The sequence below is a fragment of the Helianthus annuus genome, chromosome 4, assembly GCF_002127325.2.
Source record: "Helianthus annuus cultivar XRQ/B chromosome 4, HanXRQr2.0-SUNRISE, whole genome shotgun sequence".
In the NCBI taxonomy this organism is placed as follows: Eukaryota; Viridiplantae; Streptophyta; class Magnoliopsida; order Asterales; family Asteraceae; genus Helianthus; species Helianthus annuus.
In genome coordinates, this window is record NC_035436.2 from 11,656,000 (window position 1) to 11,677,720 (window position 21,721).

At 35.7% G+C, this 21,721-nt stretch overlaps 2 protein-coding genes across 37 annotated transcripts; one reads left to right on the forward strand and one right to left on the reverse strand.

Annotated features, from left to right (window-relative positions):
- Positions 1-366: 366 nt before the first annotated feature.
- Positions 367-1,445, reverse strand: LOC110935756. Its single transcript, XM_022178107.2, has one exon. It carries the CDS (start codon positions 1,398-1,400, stop codon positions 627-629), a length of 774 nt encoding a protein of 257 aa, XP_022033799.1. The 5' UTR covers positions 1,401-1,445; the 3' UTR covers positions 367-626.
- Positions 1,446-10,868: 9,423 nt separating this feature from the next.
- On the forward strand, positions 10,869-14,697 carry LOC110935753. 36 transcript variants are annotated; one of them, XR_004892080.1, is made up of 6 exons: positions 10,873-11,268; positions 11,766-11,986; positions 12,061-12,255; positions 12,331-12,402; positions 13,467-13,558; positions 13,990-14,290. XR_004892080.1 is itself a non-coding variant. In XM_022178106.2 (3 exons), coding segments are annotated over exons 1-3 (396 nt in total). In that variant the 5' UTR covers positions 10,874-10,965; the 3' UTR covers positions 14,355-14,697. The 36 variants fall into 36 exon arrangements, 3 of the variants coding, with proteins under 3 accessions (XP_022033798.1, XP_022033797.1, XP_022033796.1); XR_004892077.1 differs by having other exon boundaries at positions 10,874-11,268; positions 12,069-12,255; XR_004892079.1 differs by having other exon boundaries at positions 10,874-11,268; positions 12,069-12,255; positions 12,335-12,402.
- The last annotated feature ends 7,024 nt before the right edge of the window (positions 14,698-21,721 follow it).

The window sequence follows — 21,721 nt, forward strand, 5'->3', positions numbered from 1 at the left end:
TAATGAAGAACCATTAATGATGTTGTGCTAATTATATAGTGTTGTGCTGATTATATTTTTTGTAATTATTTTTAATTAGTTATAAATAAATATGGTCAAAAAGTCTAAATTACCCTTAAACTAATTTTTTATTGATGGACACTTGTCAATTATGTATTGGTTCTTATGGTTCTTACAAACTTAAGTGTTTGTATTTGATCCCATTCCCCTATGTTCAATATAATTAAAACACTATTTAATTACTTTTATATTTTTACCTTTTAAGAAAAGTCCCCCCTCTAGTCCACCAAATGGGCGTCCAATGACACATGTCACTCACTTTATTTTACATTCCAAAAAAAGAAAAATATAACGATATGAAATTATGAATAGAAGAAACTAGGGTTACTCTTCACAAAAAAAAAAAATCTAAATTTATACAAAAAAAAAAAACAAATAATATACAAAATCGTTCTAACCAATGTTTTAAAACCCGGTTTTTATACCGATTTAGCTCAAAAACGACTTAACTAACCTGTTTTACCAGACGATTCAACAGGCTAGTTTGAACTGGTTTTTAAAACATTGCTTCTATCTTCTAAACTAGCAAAATCTAACTGCACAGTTAACGCCGTTACCATCAACCGTCACTCCTCGGCTTTCGACATAACGGACAACCGACTCGGCCGTGGTTGAAAATCACACCTCCGTCGTTGCTGATGCGACGACGGCCGTATCAAAGCAGCCAACGCTCGTTTTACCAGATCACCTTCAACCGTACCGATTCTCACTAACGAGTTCGTCATCGCAGATCTCCGAGCATGCAGTCTGTGCGACCGATACGACACCGTATTGTCACCACCACCACCATTAACATTACTATTATTATTCCGTACATTCAAATTCTTATGCAAACTACACCGGAACGATCCAGGATGCGTCGTAGGAGAACACAGACACGTCTTCTTCGATCCATAACTCCACGGCACCTTATTATTATTCCCCGACGATGACGTCACGTTTCGCGATGACGACGTCACGTTAGCGATTTTATTGTTTTGCGAGATTGAACGGTTAGGTGACGTGTGACGGTGATCGATGGAGAAACGGACCGACGGAGATGACGTCACGTGACCGTAACCGTAACCACTGCGTGCGACGGTGATTCTCGACGGAGATGTGGATCTCGCGGGAGAAGTGAAGGCGGAGGAGGATGATGATGAGATTGTGGAGGAACAGAACTTACCGGACGGTGAAATTGACCGTTGAAAGGTGCTTCTGATGAGTGACGATCCACCGGACTTGTGTTTTTCCGGCGACATGATCGGAATTTTGGTGAATTTGTAGATGAATTTAGTGAGAATTTGGGGATTTAGGGTTTTGAATTGAAAATTTGGCAAACCTGTTGTAACAGAATGCATCGTTTATATAGGGGTTTGAAAGTTTGAAAGGTGATGGCAGAAGTGTAATTAGTTGGGTTATTAAGGGGTGAATGTGTGAATTAGCGGCCGTTGGTTAAAGCAAACAACGGCTTTGAGTTTTCGAACTGATTTTGAAGGTGGGACCCAGTGGGTTTAGCTGTGGGCGGTGCGTAAGTGTTTGATGGTTACGCGCTTATAGGGGTGTGATTTGTACGTGGGGTTGTAAGTGGTGCGTGGAGGTTACGTGTGTTGGTTGGGAGTGGGGGTTGATTGTTTGAATCGAGCTTTGGCACCTGTTGTTCACATGAAGTAAGGAGTTGGTGTCGTAGAGACATGTGTCCCTTCTAGTCCAACATGAGAATTACTACTCATTATTCAAATCGAGAAAATATAAGTCTAGATTTGTTAAAAGTTTACAAATATATTTGATAACGTGACTTGCCGAGTAGAGCCGAGCTAGAGTAAAATCAGGCTCTATTCAAATATAATTTGAGCTGGTTTGGTGAGGCTCGGATTTAAAACCGAGCTGAAAATTTAAGTTTGGGTTCCGCTTAATTTTAAACTGAGTTAGCTTAGCTTCACTTAGTTTGGCTCGATTTTGAAAGAAATTCAGTTTTGTAAATATTACTCATTAGTTCAAAAGAATATATTCAAATTAAGTTTAGCCTAATACATTCCAAGCCAAAATCAAGTTCGACAGCACAACACAACTTAAGTTTTAAATTTCAACAAAATACAATATTAGTTAATTAGCATGATTATAAACATTAAAATACGTCATAGATATCAAATTACACTCCTTAATACATGTAAATAATAATAAGTTTTTTTTGTAATGTATTATAATGTATACAAAAATAAAATATATTATAAGTAAGATAATCCGAGCCGAGTTACCAAGTGAGCCAAATCCGATTCGTTACGAGCCGAGCCGAGCTAGGCTCACTTTCTAACCAAGCCGAGTCGGTTCGGCTCTGTTTCAAACCGAGCCCAGTCGGTTCGGCTCTGTTTCAAACCGAGTCATATCAAGCGGGATTTTTTCCGAGCTTAATCCGAGTGAGCTTCGAGCCGCGAGCGTTTTGGAAGGCCCTATACCATATCATCAAAGTTAAACCAATAACTATTTAATTCCTATAATTCAAGGCCCTACGATTTAGATTTTGATTATTTTTAGTGAAATTGGCTAACTCTGAAACACATGATTTGTATTCTAGAAGTTAGAAGTAAATCATGTTTCATATTTTTAGAATGAAATTTGCTAATTACTGAAAAACTTGATCAGGAAATTTGTACACTAATTTTTACTATTATTAAAGGTGTTTTTTTAAAAATATAATTAGTTTTAAAATGCCCGGATACATAATTGTTCTCTATGAATCTAAAAGATTTAGGGCCTGTCTGACAACTTCTAAATGGTTAAGTGCTTAACCATTAAGAGATCAGAACCATTAAGTGCTGAACTAGTAAGAAGTTTGAACCATTAAGAGCCAGTATAATACTTAATAATTCAGAGGCAAATGTCTGACCCATTCAGATTAGAGGTCTTAATCATTCAGACTCAATATAATGCTTAACCATTTAGAGGCAAATGTCTGAACCATTCAGACATCTGCTCTGAAAACAAACAATCTGAACCATTAAGTGCTGAACTAGTATGAGGCAAACAAACAACCCTTGGTTTTTTAGAAGGGTTATCATTGTTTAGTTAGATGGTGTTTTATAGGGTTGCTCAATCTTTTTTCACCTAAAACGAATATTATAATGTAGGTCTTTACGAAAAATAATTTATTTTGATTTTTGATTCTAAATTGTGGAACATAAACTTCAAAAATATTATAAATTATTTGAGGTATCTCTCTTTTTAAGCAATCATGTTTGGCTTGTGAAAATGAGATCACAACTTTCTGTCTGTCTTGATTTTTCTTTTGTAAACATTAGAACATTATTGATTATTCTATGGATGTATGGAAATTTTACAAAAGGGCAAGTGATGATTCATAACATGTTGTCAGATAAATTCTCCTTTTCAAAAAGTTTCAAAGTTTTTCAATAATTTATTTGTAAAATCTTCAGTAATTTTGCTGGAACATGAATACATATCTTTATTGATTCTGCTACACATGAATTTGGTTTAGAAGTTATAACTATAGTCATCTTTCCCTCCATCCTCAACAGAAGCCAGCACTTAACTTTTGCTGTATCAAAATCTGTCCAGATTCAATTTTGATAGAAGAGTCTCTTGCAGTAGTGAATCTAGAAAATCCTTATAGGGGCAACGGTTAAAAAAAAGGTAACGAAATAAAAAAAAAACGTCATTTTTTTCCAAAATTTACACTACCGTCGGAGCGTCAAGGGGCAACGGGGGTTACCCCTGGTCTCTTGCTATCAAAATCCGCATAGACGGACCAGGAGTTGAGGTTCACCTCTAGAACTTAAGTTTGTCATGCAAAATAAGTAGCCACCAGTCTTGTCAAAATGGAGATCCAAGGGCTTCCTATTAGACTCCGACACGAGAATAAGTATTTGTCCTATAAAGGGAGTAATGAATGCAAAAAAGTAGGTAGTTTAGAGTAAATTGAAGGCCTTCAATAATCAATCATCTGGTGGACAAAACCATTATCAATCGAATGGTAGACTTTGTTAAGGGTATGTCTACATGTGAGATCTTTAGCATTAATTCTTGCCAGGTTAACGTTGACGCTTTCCCCCCTTGTGGGGATTTCGCCCTCATATCCTGGCCTTTGTGGTCCGGGTGTTTCCCTTCGTGTTCTAGACCTTGAGGAGTAGAGGTATGGATAGACCGAAAACATATAGCTTGATATGATCTTCGAACACAGTGTTTATTTACTTCATTTGGTGACCATACCAATCTCATGCAAGACCTCGGGTTATTATGTGGATTCTGATGTTATGACACGGCCACCTCTCTGCTTGGCGGTCTGGGCCTTCCAGGGACCGGTGGTAGTCCGGTTCATAAGATAGTGGGATAAATCATATATTGGATATATTGTTAGATATACGCCTGCATTTTAGTAGGTTATCCCATCAATAGGAGTTGCAAATGCAAACAACATACGCAAAATTTGTTTTATCTTTCAAAACAAAAAAACTATTCATGCTAAGTATGTTACATAAATATCACTACAAGAAAAACGGTTAATAGCGGCGACCTTATTAGCGGCGATATCCAATATGTCGCCGTTATTGGTCCAATCCGCACCCGGTGTCCCATGTTTAACCCTAGCCACACGATTGTTATCATCATCCAACGGCTGGGGTTTGCACAGATTAATAACGGCGACGAAGATAATCAATAGCGGCGACATTATGTCGCCCCTATTGGCCCGACGAATATAATCACAGATTCAGCGCCATTTTCTTCCCTCCACCTACTTTCCCCCAAATCTTTTCAGCTCCCTCACGGGTTCTCTCCAAAATCGGCGAATCTCTTCATTTCTACTTCAAATCGGTTAGTTTTATGTTGAATTTTTTTGTTTATTTTGTTATATAGGTTGCTAATTTCTTGGTTCTTGGTGAATGTAGTTTCTCCACCGGCACCACCTCGTCTCCACGGCCGCTATTAATTGCACCTATTAGCGAAGACCTTTTAGCGAAGACACTTGTCGCCGCTAAAAGTCCTAATCATTAGCGGCGACACGTGCCTTTAGCAGCGACATATAGCCCTTTAGCGGCCAAGCTTTAGCGGCGACCCAATAGCGGCGACATGTCGCCGCTATTACCTTTAGCGGCGACATTTGTCGCCGCTATTGGTCGACTTTCTTGTAGTGTATACAGACAGACCCTCCTAATCTATAGATAGTTTTTTTAATAAAAGATATGATCTAATAAATATGAAGTCTATTTTTTTTTTAATTGGGCCTTAATTTTTTTTTCAGGCCTAAAGCGCTTGTTTTACAGAAAATCTCATTGGGCCGACCCTGGTGTTTGTAAATGATTTTGCTAAATGTTTGAAATGAAAGAAAAAAGAGAGAAGTGAACATATTCAGTATCTACTAGTTACTGGGCTTGTTTTACAAGTTTATGATTTTATTTAACACAGAGTTTTCTAAATGAACATGAAGCTAATTATAACGTTACAACATATCAAACAACACTTATGCATACCAATAAAAAACCATATTCCTCACTTTAATCAAAATACGAAAATATGCAATCCTCCATGACGTGATAACTATCAATGGCCCCAATATTATCCAAAATCCAGTAACAAATCCAAGCACCACGCTAACAATGAACCCCCAATCTTCTCCACCGTCTTCTTTTTGGTCTTGTGTTATATTAGCCCGCTCTTCAACTCGTACACAACCATCAGCTTGGGTTAGTGGAGCTCCACAAAGTTTGTTGCCAAAGAAGCTAGATTCATCCAAGGTTTGAATCTGAGTACCTATTGGAATTTTTCCTGTCAAATTGTTGTAGGACACGTTGAAGCTACTCAAGGAATTCAACCTTGACAAGCTCATGGGAAGTGCTCCAGAAAGCTTGTTTACCGATAAATCAAAGGATTCAAGTGCTTTCATGTCTCCAATCCTCTCCGGAATCCTTCCCGTCAACTGATTTCTTGATAGATTGAAAAATTTTAACATTTTGAGTGTTGTAATCTCGTTGGGTATGTGTCCGGAAAAATTATTGCTCGAAAGATCCAACAACATCACTAATCCAAGAATAGTGTCATAGGTGTCCTGTCTTCCCTTCATCACTAACGACTCACAGCAATTAGTGACCAGCTATCGTAAATAGGAGAGAAAGAAAATCGGGACTTTGAGTTAGTTTCTTTGCCAGAAAGGACACTAAAGTTGTTGAAGCATCTTGGAATATTTCCAAACAAGTTATTATGAGCAAGATCCAAGATTTGAAGATGTATAAGATAGCAAAGCTCATGCGGAATATTACCATCAAAATTGTTGGCTCTAAGGTTAAGAATTTTCAAAAGACTGAGTTTTGTTCCAAACCATGTTGGAATGCTTCCAGTGAGTTCATTTCTGCTAAGTTGAAGGATCTCCAATTTTGTCAAGTTCAATAGGGAAGAGGGTAATCTTCCTGTGATCTTGTTCCCACCCATATTCAATAATTGCAAGTAAGGTATAGAACCCAATGTTCTTGGAATCTCACAAGAAAAATTATTATTCTGCACGCTTATGAATTCTAAACTCGGCCACTCATCCCAACACTCAGGAATGACACCCGACAAATGATTATTTCCCAAATTAAGAACCCTTGTTGCGCTCACACCATTGGAACACAACAAGTTATCTAATGAGCCCACAAAATAATTACTTGATAGATCCAAAATTGTTGGAAACATGTCATATGTAAGAGAAGGTAATTTTCCATGAAAGTCATTAAAGCTTAAGTCGACTACCTCAACGGAAGGGACTCCCAACAATGTTAACCTTCCTTGGATATGATTACGTGACATATTTAAATAGTATAGATTGTGGAATGATCTCACAAATGAGTCGGGCATTGATGATGAAATTCTTGTGTTGCTTATATCCAAATACGTTAAATCCTTTTGCGATTGCAACCAAAGTGGAAATTGAGGCCCTAAAATCCAAGAACTCAAAGAGAATCTTTGTAGACGGAAAGGGGGAATCCAGTTTGCAACTTGCAGTCTTAAGGTTAAGTTGTTTTCTTTTCCTTATAGACTATTCAAGCTCACTAAATTGGTAAAGTGAGCTTCTGTCACAACACCCGTGAACAAATTGAAAGAAATATCCAAACTAACCAACTTCGTAAGTTGACCGAGTCTATCAGGAAGGTTGCCATCCAGTCGGTTATGTGAAAGATATAACTTCTTTAACGATGAGAGTCCTCCAATCCATTCAGAAAGGCTTCCATTTAGTTGGTTTAACCCAAGATCTAACACCTCTAACAATGATAATCGTCCAATTGAGAATGGAATGGAACCACACATTTGATTTACACTAAGATCTAACGTCCTTAGAAAAGATAACTGTCCTATGGAATGCGGAATGGTACCAGTTATATAGTTATCAGAAAGTAGCAGATGCACTAGATTACTTAGTTGTCCAAGTTGATCAGGCAGATGACCCGAAACTCCCGAGAATGAGAAGGACAATGACTCCAAGGCTGATGATTTGCACTCGAAAAAACTTTCAAGAAGATAGGTTAAACTAATATTACCAAAATTGTTAAATGACAAATCAATTTCTTTCAAATTACATAGGTTACCCAATGATTTAGGTATTCTCTTGGTGAGTTCATTTGATGACAGTCCAAGGCTAAGAAGATTGGTTAAGTTGTGAAGAGAATCTAGATCCAAACTTGAAACACCACAAGAACCAATATCTAACGAGATGAGATTACTACTAGACAGTTCTTTTAATACCAATGAAGAATTCATGAAATTACTCCCGTCGAGATCAAGAAACTCGAGATCAGTCAAATTACGAAAGCTGTGAGCACTAGGAACAGAAAGAAAGCACCCATTTAAATCTAGTGAAAGCAGACTAGTCAAACTGAATATCCAGGGTGGCATAGAACTATCAAAACTGTTTAAAGAAAGATCAAGCAAGGAGAGGGATGTGAGATTAAGACTAGGAACATGGGGATGTATATGTGAGAGTTTACAATATGATAAGTGTAATTGGACCAAAGAAGAAAGGTCATTGATCACATGAAGCCAATCAGTTGCTTTACTAAGGTCCACACCACTCATAGCTAGGTGATGCAACATAACAAGACTTGACAACCAATGCGTATTCATTATGCTTGTTGATTCATCAAAGTTATAGCGAAAATTGCCAAGACTGAGGACATGTAGTTTTGAAAGATTCCCTAGTTGTGAAGGGATATATCCACCAAAGTAGGAATTTGAAAGATTAAGATACCTTAGGTTCTGAAAAAAAAGAACCAATGAATTTAGGAACTTCTATCCCTCCAAAATCATTGCAGCTCAGGTCCAAATACTCGAGTTGTTGGAGGTCCAACAAGGATGGATTTATATCTCCTTTCAACTTTTGCTTTGAGGCTTTATCGTATTCTTTCCTGTTGGCAAACTCTTCCCAGTTACAATGACCATCAAGTCCAGGAAGATGAATCCCATGAACATGACCGGTAGTATTATCACACGCTACCCCAATCCATTTACAACACTCTTTGTCGTCAGCAACCCAGGAAGCAAGTTGGCCCGTTTCATCAATGAGGCCATGCTTGAAACGAAGAAGTGCTTGTCTCTCACCGTCCTTGCATAATACACGACCCGAGTTATGTTTAGATAAACATACATGAAAGAAGGGGAAAAAAACTAGTAAACACAAGTGAGAACATCTACCAAAAATATATTATTTTAGTTTACAATTTCTTCCACCGGCCATAAATGTATTTATAATCGATGGAGACATTCCATGATGAAATAATTGTGTGAGGAGAATATAGTAACATTAAACAACACGGATAGTTTTGACATCTAGGAATTTATAAATAAGTTTAGCCTAAATGAAGAAGACATTTAGAAGTTAATTATACAGAAGGTTTGAAAATGTTGTTATGAAAACGATTAACAAATTTTAAGTTGAAAACACTAAAATAATACAAGGGGATTGGCCCATGTGATACGATGGATGTCACCGAGACTTTTTATGAGAGCGCAATTTAACTCGAACTGCCTTAAACACCGGTTATATTATTATTATGTAAATATTTAGTAAATATATACTTAACTATTTAAATAGGATAATTTTTAATTTAAATGATACTAGTCTTAAGCTACCCGCATTGCGGGCCAGTGGGCATAAAAACGTGCTATCAATGTTGAGGAGATGGGGCCAGTGAGCATAAAAACGTGCTATCAACGTTGAGGAGATGGGGATGTAAAAGCATGCTAAGTAGCATCGAACGAAGACCAAAACCGGGTAAAGCGTAAAAAAACACGAATTTCCAACACAAAATGACTTACGTGACATAGTACGTAGAAGGAGTCGAATTTATAACGATGTGTATTAGAAAGTGGAGGGGGTAAAAAAAACTTAAAAGACCAAATGTGACCACCAAATACGAATGAAAAAAAAACCATGAGGGTCCAAATGTGACTATCAAACACTGTGGTAAGTAGTGACGAACGACGAACAAATCCGAGAAAAACGTAAAACAAAAACTAATAAAAAGACTAAAACTATTTAACCTCTGTGACACAAATTATAAATACTAAAGTTTTGTTACAAAATGAAAAATCATAATGCCTAAAAAAAAGGAAGACAAAAAGACAAAAAATATACTATTCATCCGTATGTTATTAAAATTAAAATTGAGAGATTTAATAATAATAATAATAATAATAATAATAATAATAATAATAATAATAATAATAAGGACAACAATATAATATTAAAATTGAAATTAAGAGATTTATAGATAATAATAATAATAATAATAATAATAATAATAATAATAATAATAATAATAATAATAATAATAATAATAATAATAATAAGGATAACAAAATAGTTTTAAATGAAAATAAAAATATAATTGTGAAGTTGAAGGAGAAATTACCACATGACATTAATTATAGTCTTTTATTAATATTTATATTATATAACTCTACGAAAAGTAACTTGATACTATCATATCATTTCACATAAAGGCACCTGTTGATGGTTGGAGTTTGTACCCATTCGTTAAATTCGCGACCGGTAGAAACAATCATCATTTATATTAAAGTTATATTGAAGGGTTTTACACATGCAATGGTGTCGGTTATGTTTTGACCGAAAATAACATTGCTGTATAATGTATGGACACTTCTACCAACTATCCGACTCAACTGTAAAGAATAAAAATCGACGCAACCGTTAAAAAAATTACAATTTATTCTTCTATTCTCAAACCGTACCGGCGGTAACGAAACCGACAACAATGTTCAAAAGCCGTCATGACTAAACTTGATAACCAAACCGACGCACCGTTCACTCATCTTCTGCAACCATCGTTCCCCTTTCACTCCCTATATTAGCCCCACCGTCACCAAATCTCCGGCCATGGCGGTTACAGAGAAATCGGGGAGAGATCGTCGGAGGCGATGCGATGGTTGTGGCAGTGATGGAGGATGAAGAGTTTAGGATTTACAAAAATTGAACGGCGATGGTAAAGGTGAATCACTAGCGGTGCTGTTGAGACGGCGGTTGGTTGTGTGAGTTGGTTTTGATCGATCGGTGTTTGGTACTCAACCACGATTTACCATCCCTCAACTATTGTATATTGGAAAATTTTAAAGAGCATCTGTTAAAAAAATTGGAGAAGATGACTTTATTTTGCATACTAAATTGAAGAGGGTGCATTGGGAATTTTGTAAAAAATCAGAAATGACATTAAATTAAAACCTATATAAAGAAGAAAGTTTTTTGTGCATCATCAGTTGTACATTAGGCTTAAGGTGTTTTCCAAAAAAAAAAAAAAAATCTTCTGGTTCAAATTGATCCATTTGTGACCGACTTTATCAATATCTGGTTGCATCCCCTCTCTCCCCATTGTCTCTACCCACTGCTTTAAGCTTTGTTTATGATAAAGATATTATGTAGAACACATGACACGTTATTGTTCTCCTTTCTGCTTAAAGTTTTCCGGTAGCCAAAATAATTTTAGAGAGACAGAGATCAGCGCCCTCTTCTACAACGGTTCTCAGGCGGATGATGATGATGCAAGAGCTTGCCACCGTCGGTCAGTCATCACAGAACCTCAGAAAACACCCCCCTTTAAAACCCTAAATCACTCTCTTCTCTCTACGACTGCAAATCCATTTGCAAATCTGATTAACATGAAGCATAAGCGGAACAATAGCAACAGAGAAAGGGTCATTAACTTGAATTCTGGCGTGATTATTATCAAGGTTTGTTTAACTTATATATTATCCCCTCTTTTGCACTATTTGTTTATGTTGAACTGTAATTTGAATTATGAAACCCCAAAATCGGAAACAATCGTGTAGGAACGATGTTTATGAAATTATCAAGGTTCTGATTTAGTGACGATAATCTGTTGAGTAGGAGACCCTTGGGGACCCTACCAGGCGAAATAAATATAGGCAACACTGAATCTTTGATGATTGATGTAGTGATGATTGAGAACTGTTGGTGGGTTGCTGTAAGGCTGACAGTGGGATTAATGGCCATGGAGTTGTAGTGGTGTAGATATGTCTGTTAATGGTGGATAACAATGGTGGTAATTGCCGGAGAGGTGTACTTAATTTACCACATTTATGAGCTATTAGGTGTTGTACCATTAGTTTTTTTTTTTTTTTTTTTTTTTTTTTTTTTTTTTTTGTGAAAATCGTTGTTGTACGGTGTCTCTAAAAGCTTGTAACTAAGATTTGTTTTGAACATGTAGGATTTGGTTTTTCCCAGTTAGCACACACACACATGTGTGTAAAGTGAGTGAGAGGGAGAGAGATAGAGAGTGCGAGAAATGGAGAGGCAGGGGTGGCCAGCCACCACCTCTGGTGGCGGAGCACAGCGGATCTGTGGCGAAGCTTTCTAACTTCTGGTGAGTGTTGTACCCTCACCTACAGAACAGTAGACAAGGAATCCGGTAATCCGGCAAGAATTACGGTAAGCTCGATTCAGTTGCATGCTCCTTTTTCAGTTAGATGGGTCAACATTGTGTGCATTGAAGCTATTTTCAGCATTACAGGAATCCGGTGAAGCTCCAGCGAGTTCTCTGGTTATCGATCTGGGTCTACATGTCATTAAACCTTAAATATTGGTGGATGACCCGTATCATGACAGGTGGACTTAAATCCAGAAATCAGCGTGGGTACAAGGGACGGATGGCGACGACAACTGCTGGAACTAGGGTTCCGGCATCCATCTGTATCCCTGTCAGTTCAATTTGCCTTTCCATTTCATACAAATTGAAACAATTTTGTTAAACATCAATTCTAACTTTGCATTAGTTAGATGTTCCCAACAGATGATTCTGGGTGAACCAAACGATATGTGGCTCACTTATAAACTAATTGCTCCAGGTGATACTTTCATGGCTGATACTTTCATGGCTGTTAGTCTGTTACTATAAGTTTTTTCTCTTCACAGCTTTGAATTTCATTATTATTGTCTTATACAAATTCATTTAGGTCTTTACTTTAAACAACTTTTCAACTTCAGAATTTGGAGTTTTTCTTTTCTTTTCTTTTCATTTTTCTTGCTAAATAAGTTTCGGTTTATTAGTTAATTGAGCTAGAGTATTTTTTGATTTGTATTTAACTCAAAGTTCTTAGAGAAGCAGCTTCTGTATCAAGAGAAGCAGAACGAGTGATTTTGAAACTTGAAAACCTTAGAATAAAAGTAAAAAAGGTTAAACCCTTATTCAGATTATAATTGATAAATGAACCAGAAAATGGCCATACTCAAAATACCAGAATTCACAAACCTTACATGATGGACAAGTAAAGCCAAGAGTATATTTTCCACAAGAGGTTAACTTTCTTAATCTATTCTTTCATGTTCTGTCTTATTATATTGTGTATTGTTGTACAAAATTATCTTATCACATGGGTAGAGCAATAGAAGGGGGTGTATGAAAGGCATAGTATCACCTGTAACATAATATTCTATGCTTCAAGAAATGTTGTTGTGGGTCTCTGATTTTAAGTTTGTTATACTTCCATGTGGTTCAAATGGATTATATAGCTTCGATGCAACTACCCCGTTTTCAAACACAATGATTTTGCCTTAAGTACTTTTACAAATTTACTAGGGATGGCAATGGGTCGGGTTCAGGAGGGTATTGGTAATCTCATACCCATACCCGATTGTAAAATCGTGTCCCATACCCGGCGGTATTAGGTATGCCCGTTAATTTGTTAAAAGATACCGATTGGGATTTCCAAATACATTTCCTTTTTACTATTATAATTATTTTATAACTTTTATATAAAAACTAATATAAGTTAAAATATAGATTTTATACTGCTGCAGTTTAGCATGCGTAGCCTTTCCCTGAATTTGTTTGGTTACTTGATTTTATTCTTGCCAAATAAGTCAGTCCACATTTTTTTAGCCATTTCATATGTCATTTTGATGGTTACAGGCTTATTTTTTCTTCGCGGATTGTGGTTGCTCAGTGCCAACACTAATGGTATATAAGAGCATTTGTGAAGCGGATCACCCTAATTACCTTTGGTAAGATATTGTATCCACGTCTTCAACAATATAAGGCCTCATTTGTGTTTTATGAAATTTGGCACTCATTTTTCTTTCTTATTAGCTTAACTTTTCCTTACCCCTTTTCCGTTACATTTTTTTTTGAAAAGATTGAGCTTTTCGGGTTTTTCTTATGTGTGTTCCGAAGAAACCTCAGTAGCAATATGTATATGTTTATAGTTATTCTCAATAATGTAAAAATTGGGATCACATAAACCCTTACTGTTCGTGTTTTGGTGACTATATTTAGATGGTTTTTTTTTTCTCATGAATGCATATAATAGTCATAAATACAACAATAGAATAATTAAGTATGTTTATCGATTTGTTGGAACAGTTTGATTTAATGGGGTTTGAGTGGAAATTAGTATGCTTATAGATTGTTTTGATTTGTTATATTTCCTTTTTAGATGGCTATTTATCATCATGTGGCTTTCAGAGTTTGAGGATTTCATTGCATTTAAAGACGTATATATATATGCTATTGGTTCTCTTATTTTGTTTTTAGATTGAGTATTACATATAGGAAAGGGTTAAGTGTATTTTTTTGTCTATCTCATTTTAGATTGAATAGGTTAGACGAAAGTGGCTATTTTAATGGCTATATTTATGTTGTATACTACTGTATAGTCTCTATGTATAAGTCCTCAAGCTTTTGATACAATCGTTTGATGCAACAATTATAAATGTTATATTTAATATTTGGTTGTTTCTTTTTCATTCGATGGTGGTGACCAAGTGCTTATCAGAGATTTCTATTTACTATTAATGTAGATTCTATTTTATTGGCAACCATGATGTGTTATTCTTGGCTTGGCAACTGAGGTGGCTTTGAAAGAAGCAAGTAGTTGCTGTGATGATTCTTATCCGCTCATTTAAAATATTTAATAAAATGTTCTTTTTTATCTCTTTAGGTTTTTAGGTGTGTTTTTAGTTATGGATGGGTTGCTTTGGCTTTTTATGCGATTAACAGCCTTGCGTTTTAATTGCTTACCTATAATTTGTATTTCTTACCTTAAAAATGACAAGTGAAAGGACTCCTTGAGCGTTTACGAAAATTGTGGACCGCAATATAATGCAACCGCAGCGCAACGCGCGCGGGATACAATTCTAGTTAACAAATTAATTGTTAACCATTTAGTTTCTTTGATTTTATTATAAATATTACACTTTGTTTTATTTATTAGGTACAATTGCGTATTTAGTTTTAAAGAACTTTTTAATTGGGTATTTACCTAACTTAAAAATTAAAATTGCATATTTTAGAAAGCTAATAACGTTCTCGAGGGTGTGTTATATCGGAAAATTAAAATTTAACATATATTTTAAATGTAAATATAAAATTTTGTTTGGACTTTATATTCAAATGATTTTAATTAGGTCACCCTATTAGAAAGTGACACTTAATTTGAAATTATGGGTTATAGAATTTGATTATCAATTTTGCTTTCAAAAATGTTATGATGAGCTCACAAATTGTTTATCTGTGTAAAATAGATTATTTTGTCGCATTTTGTTTTGTTTATTGTTATTATAGTTACGTTGTATTAAAATAGTTATGTTTTTAAGGACTCATTTTTAATTGTCGCACAACATCCCTAAGCGCCCCTTGATTTTTCGAGATGATCCTAAATTTTAACAGACATTTATTTATACTTTGACACTTCAAGTATCATCCAAAATGAAAGAAATAACCTCTCTCCGGCAAGGTATTGCGGTTGTAATGGGTTGGTGCTGATATCTATGTAAATACTTTTGGGCATTTGGGTTTTTCTTCTTCTGTTGTAGCGATTTTCCGTTGCATAGTAACCAATGCTATCGTTTCGACTTAGTTATTCTTTTCATATATAACAAGTTTTATGTAACGGTTCGCAAGGCGCGTGGGTGGTTTAACATTTATTTTTTGTTCGGTTACTAAAGGCATTCATAAACAATATCCCGCCGCAACGCGCGGGTTAGCGTCAACTTGTTTAGTTATAAAAATCAAATAGTAAATGTAAATTTAAAATATAATAAATAAGATAATACAATGAATTAAATAATCTCATGTGCATTAAGTTAAATTATATATTAACTGAGAAAAGTTTATTAAATGAGATCAAATTAGTAACTATTGCATAGAACACTTGTATCCTATCAATGAGTCAATTGACATTGGAAGGGAAGTGGAGACTTGGATTTGAGGCCATATGTCTCAAGTTCAAATCCGATCCCAATCGGGTTTTACCACAGTGGGCCTTCGGCGACTGGTTACCCTGGGTTTGTGGCCCCTTTTGCTATTTGGTTACCCTGGGTAGCCGGACATTTATTTCATTGGCTGTTAAAAAAAAAGAACACGTGTACCCTAGGCAACAAAATTTGTCTTAAGTGTCCTAAACTTTAAGATAAATTACAATAGTGCTATCTTCAAATGTATTATACAGCCGTACAGATAAAGATATTGTATATATATATTATGGGTAACACCTAAAGAGTAAGAAGATCCGGTAGAAATGGATAGGGTCCGAAGCAAACACCCAAGATGCATTAGGTTGAATAAAAATCACTATTACGTCTCCTAAATCAAGGTAACTGTGAATAGATTGGCATGAGTAAGCGCATGGACCACAACTAACAAAATAACTATCTTACAGTGACACAATAACAATGAGTAAGCGTAGGGACCACAAGTAACAAAATAACTATCTTATAGTGACACAATAACACTAAAGTTAGTGCATTTTTGTGTCTGTAGCTTGTCTCCTTATTTATCATTTTTTGTACGTCGATCAATGAATTCGTATTTGTTATGTTTTACGTGATTGTAAGTTGTTCAATCTGTGATATCCTCCTGTCACAAGTTAACAACAGTTTGTTATGTTTGTCTTGATACACATCGATAGGTGTAGTTGTATATCCATATAGTGTATCGATGGTGTATATTGATATGCTGTATCGATAGGATATATCGATAGAACAGTTTGCGTGTCGATATGTTCTTTTGTGTGTCGATGTGGTCTTAGTGTATCGATTAGCTATGTAGTATCGGTGTAAGGCATTTGCTGGTATGTTCTATAAATACCAGCAGATGTCACCCTGTTTCAGTAGAGAGCACACTCAGAGAGTAGGAGAGCATTTTGATGATTTGTTAGAGCATTCACATCCAACCCACTATATTTTCACCCTAAATTACACTAAAAAACACTACATTTTATCTCTCCTTTTCAATTAAATAATATTCTTTTATACCTTTATCATTACCTTTTCTCTCTCCTCCACTCACAACCACTTTTAAAATATATTAAAAAATTATAGGGGGTAAACAGTGTCCCCCCAAATATACAGATGAACAGTAACATTTTCTCTCTCCTCCACTCACAACCACTTTTTATACTCTTTATATTTTAAAAACAACACACACATATTTGAGAAAAATGCAATTTGCGTCCCTGTGGTATGTCCCAAACATCAACCTGAGCCCCTAACTTAATCTTTTGGTTTTTTGAGCCCCTGACCTTATGAATTCATAACACTTTGAGTCCCTGCCGTCAGTTTGACTGTTTGAGGCAGGGGTAAGACCGTCTTTTGACATATATTAATAACACTTTGCGTCCCTATTGTATGAGTGAAATGTCAGCCTGAGCCCCTAAATTCATTTTTTGCTTTTTTCTTAAGAAATCTAATAATTCAAATTAACTCTTTTATTTGAACATTTTTCTAATAAATGCAATCTAATAATTAACTCTTTTTAAATAAATGCAATATAATAATTAAATGTATACTATATATATCAAATTATTAAAGCCTAAATTCTCTTTTATTTTTAAATAAATGCAATGTAATAATTAAATGTATACTATATATAACAAATTATTAAAGCGTAAACTGTATATTAAATGTAAAGTTTTAATACATACAATACAGAGACAAAACGTCATACCAACTTCGTAGATTTGACGGAACTTACAGACTCGATAACAAAATACCGTAACATACAATATAGAGACAAAACGTCAAAGATCCACAAGCAATTGTGGATCTTTACTGACGGGTGCACTTCGGAATGTAGCAGATATGAATGAATATAACCTCAGTGTAGGTAATTACATATCTGCCACTGGGGTTATATTCATTCATGTGAATGAATATAACCCAAGTGGTAGATATGAAATTCCAGAGCTCGCTAATTACATATCTGCCACTGGGGTTATATTCATTCATATGAATGAATATAACCCTAGTGGGAGATATGTAATTAGCGAGCTCTGAAATTTTAAGGAAAATCGAAGACCTACACTGGGGTTGTATTCATTCATATCAATCACTTCCTTATGTGCACCGCACCATCTTCTAGGAGGTTGTCAAGTGTTCTCGCCTTCGTAGTTGGTGTTTTGCGTATCTTTACATCCGCAGCCATTCTGTACAATATAAACACATTCAAATGAGGAACACATCAATCCGAACTGATCCAATATAAACACATTCAAATGAGGAACAATGTATTCACAATCTGATCCAATATAAACACATTGGGTTTAAATAACTACACAAGAATCAACACCAAAACACATTCAAAAACCTCTGTTTTGAATTTAGTACCGTATTCATAACCAAAACACATTCAAACAAAAATCAAACAAAACCACAAGAATCAAACAAGAATCAAACAAAACCACAAGAATCAAAAACCTACACATTCAAATGAGGAACACATCAATCCGAAACTGTTCTTTTTAAACAGTTCTCAAACAACTACACAAGAATCAACACCAAAACACATTTCAAGTATCCATATTGATGTGTTTAAATAACTACACAAGAATCAACACCAAAACACATTAAAAAACCTCTGTTTTGAATTTAGTACCGTATTCATAACCAAAACACATTCAAACAAAAATCAAACAAAACCACAAGAATCAAACAAAACCACAAGAATCAAACAAAACCACAAGAATCAAAAACCTCTTTACATCCGCAGCCATTTAGTACCCTCTGTTTTGATACCCGAGACAAAAACCCACAAGAATCAAACAAAACCAAACCTTTGTTTTGATATCCGAGACAAAAACCCACAAGAATCATGTTATCTATGTGATTTAGGTTTGTGATTTTACCGTATAGAAGATAACCCTCTGTTTTGATACCCGAGATAAAAACCCACAAGAATCAAACAAAACCAAACCTTTGTTTTGATATCCGAGACAAAAACCCACAAGAATCATGTTATCGATGCGATTTAGGTATGTGATTTTACCTTGGATTGTTATCGATGAAGATGATGAAGCTGATGAAGCTGATAAAGATGATGAAGATGAAGATGATGATGATGTATTGTTCGGAAGATGAAGATGATGATGATGATAATCGGTGTTGGGAGATGGGAGATATTTTCTTGACAGATTTGGTTGAGAAGTGTGATGAAACTGTTCGAATCATGATGAACTGAGATTAAGTATAGAAGATGTTAAGGGTGAAGGGCATAAAGGACTTTTCACAACTGTCAAACGGTCAAACTGACGGAACACTGACGGCAGGGACTCAAACTGTTAAGAATTCATAAAGTCAGGGGCTCAAAAAACCAAAAAATTAATTTAGGGGCTCAGGTTGATGTTTGAGACATACCACAGGGACACAAATTGCATTTTTCTCCACATATTTAGATTCCTTGGATGTGAATGCTCTTATTCTTGAAACTACAATTTTTAAAATCTTTATCTGCATTACAAAGTTAATATCTTTTCAAGAAAAAATTACAAGGTCTTATTATGTTAACCTAAGCTATTGTTTCGTTTGTCATCATGTAATCAGATACTGTTTTACCGACCCTTATTATATACTTTAACCAATTCACTTAACTAGTTTATTTTTTGATGTGTTATGAAAGGGAATTGGATTAGAGTCTTAGATACTTTACCCTGTCCCGTTGAATTTGGTCTGTAGAATACAATCATTTTGTGCAAATTATTGGTTAGATATGTAATTTCAAGTACTTAATCCCTCAGGTTTGTTGTTTAAGATGTTTAGCTTACACTTTTAGTTATGTAATTGAGTTAAATGCTTGGTTGGTCCCTATGGTTTTCAAAAATTGCAGACTTGGTCCCAGTGGTTTACTAATTACACGCGTGGTCTCAAAACTTGTCAAAAATGCACTCGGTTGGTCCCCAGCCCTAACATCAGTTAAATTTCTCAGTTAAATCAATGTTAAATGACCAAAATACCCTTGCTTATTAACTCTCTTTATAATTTTTGTTTAGTTTTACTTCCATCATCATCAGTAAATTGCAACAATAAATAAAATAAAAAATAAAGATGCTCCACCCTCACCTTCTTCCTCCCTCTCTCCCTCTCTAACCCACCCCAAACCTGCAACCCGTCATTTATCCTATTAGTTTTCCATCCATCAACATGAAGCTTCCTCAACAGCTTACAATTCTCAGCAACAGATGTCACGGCCCCCGACCCGGTTTGACCCGTTTCAGGAGCCCCGGGACAGGAACCCCGTGGTATTTAATTTAGGCGACAGCGGAAGTCTTTTTAAAACAGGATCTTTCAATAATTTAAACTGCCTGTTTCATAACTTAGGGATAAATTCCCGAAATTTACAATAATGTGATTTCTCAGGGAAATCTTTATTTTCAAAACATGTTCATTTATTTATTTACATTGAGCCACTTTTCTAAGTTGGGAGTGCTCCACGGCACTTTTCTTTGCTCATACCATATCACCTGAAACATGTTTGAAAAAGGTTTTGTCAGCGGGGAAATACTGAGTGAATCATTCAGTTTACTGAAAACGACACATTTGTTATAATCTACAGTATTAAGGGGAATTACAATGTTTCTGATATCAAACCAACTACCCACAGTATTTGTCACTCGACCATCCATTGGCTAGCCCATTTGTCCAATGGTGTCTGTGACTGTGGTCAGATCACCCCTTGGCCACCCGTTTGTCCAAGTGTGACGGGAAATAAGTAATGTATACAAAACCCCACATACCGGCTGTAACTTGGTGATTACATAGACTTAATCACTGTAACTATAACTTTGAAAATAACTTGGAGTTTTGTAAAACAGTTGACTCACAAACTGTGAGAAAAGAGTTTATAAAAGAGGAATGACTCACATTGTAGATTTACGAGCAGAGTATAAGCTTTACTGATTAGCCTTTTAACCTAATTTAAATAACAATGCACACACAAACGGGATTAGTAACTAATTCAGCAGTTACGTCAATTCACGAGATTAAACCCTCACAACTATTATCAAGTGCGATACTTAACAATTCAATGGATTCACAACGAATGACAGAGCATAGTCCGAATTCGAACAGCACTCAAACATTCAAGTCGAAATCACAATGAATAACAAAGTACAAGCTCAATTTGAGCAGCACTCGGACAATCGTTGGATAGTTATAGCGATCGAGTTATTACCCTGATTGCGGCAGCGTTCCGTGATTTGTGTGTGTTTGATAGTAATTTACGTATAACTCAGTGTATATTATGAGTTTTAACGTCGAAGTGAGCAATCTGATTCAGTCCCAGACCCCCCTATATATACCCGAATTTGGTACCTCCCGCGTGTCGCGACAGGTTTGCCCGTGCCTGTTGCGTATCGCGGGGCACACCCCTATGGCCTAGGGTAGCCTTGTCGTCTGCATAGCCTAGGTGGCATAGCAACGTTTATATTTAGATAATTATCAACTAGGGTTTGCCCCCCTCGAGTTTTAGGGGCCCTGATCCTGATTCTAATTGTTCTGAAAATTTTAGGGCTAGTGCAGAATTACTTGGGTGTCTTAATTAAGGTTTTCTTATTGACTAATTATTGTCCTAATTATTGATTTTAGTGGCAGTTGTTACATCCTCCCCACCTTGAGAAAAATCTCGTCCTCGAGATTTACTGAAACAGATGAGGGTACTTTCGCTTCATCTCTGATTCCAGTTCCCAAGTGTACTCTGGTCCTCTCTTGGATTCCCATTTGACTTTTACTAGCACTAGTCGTTTGTGTTTGAGAAACTTAATCTTCCGATCTTCTATTTGTAAAGGTTTCTCTACGAATTTCAGCTTTTCATTTACCTCTATATCTTGAAGAGGTACTACCAGGGATTCGTCTGATAAACATTTCTTGAGATTGGATACATGAAACACATCATGTACT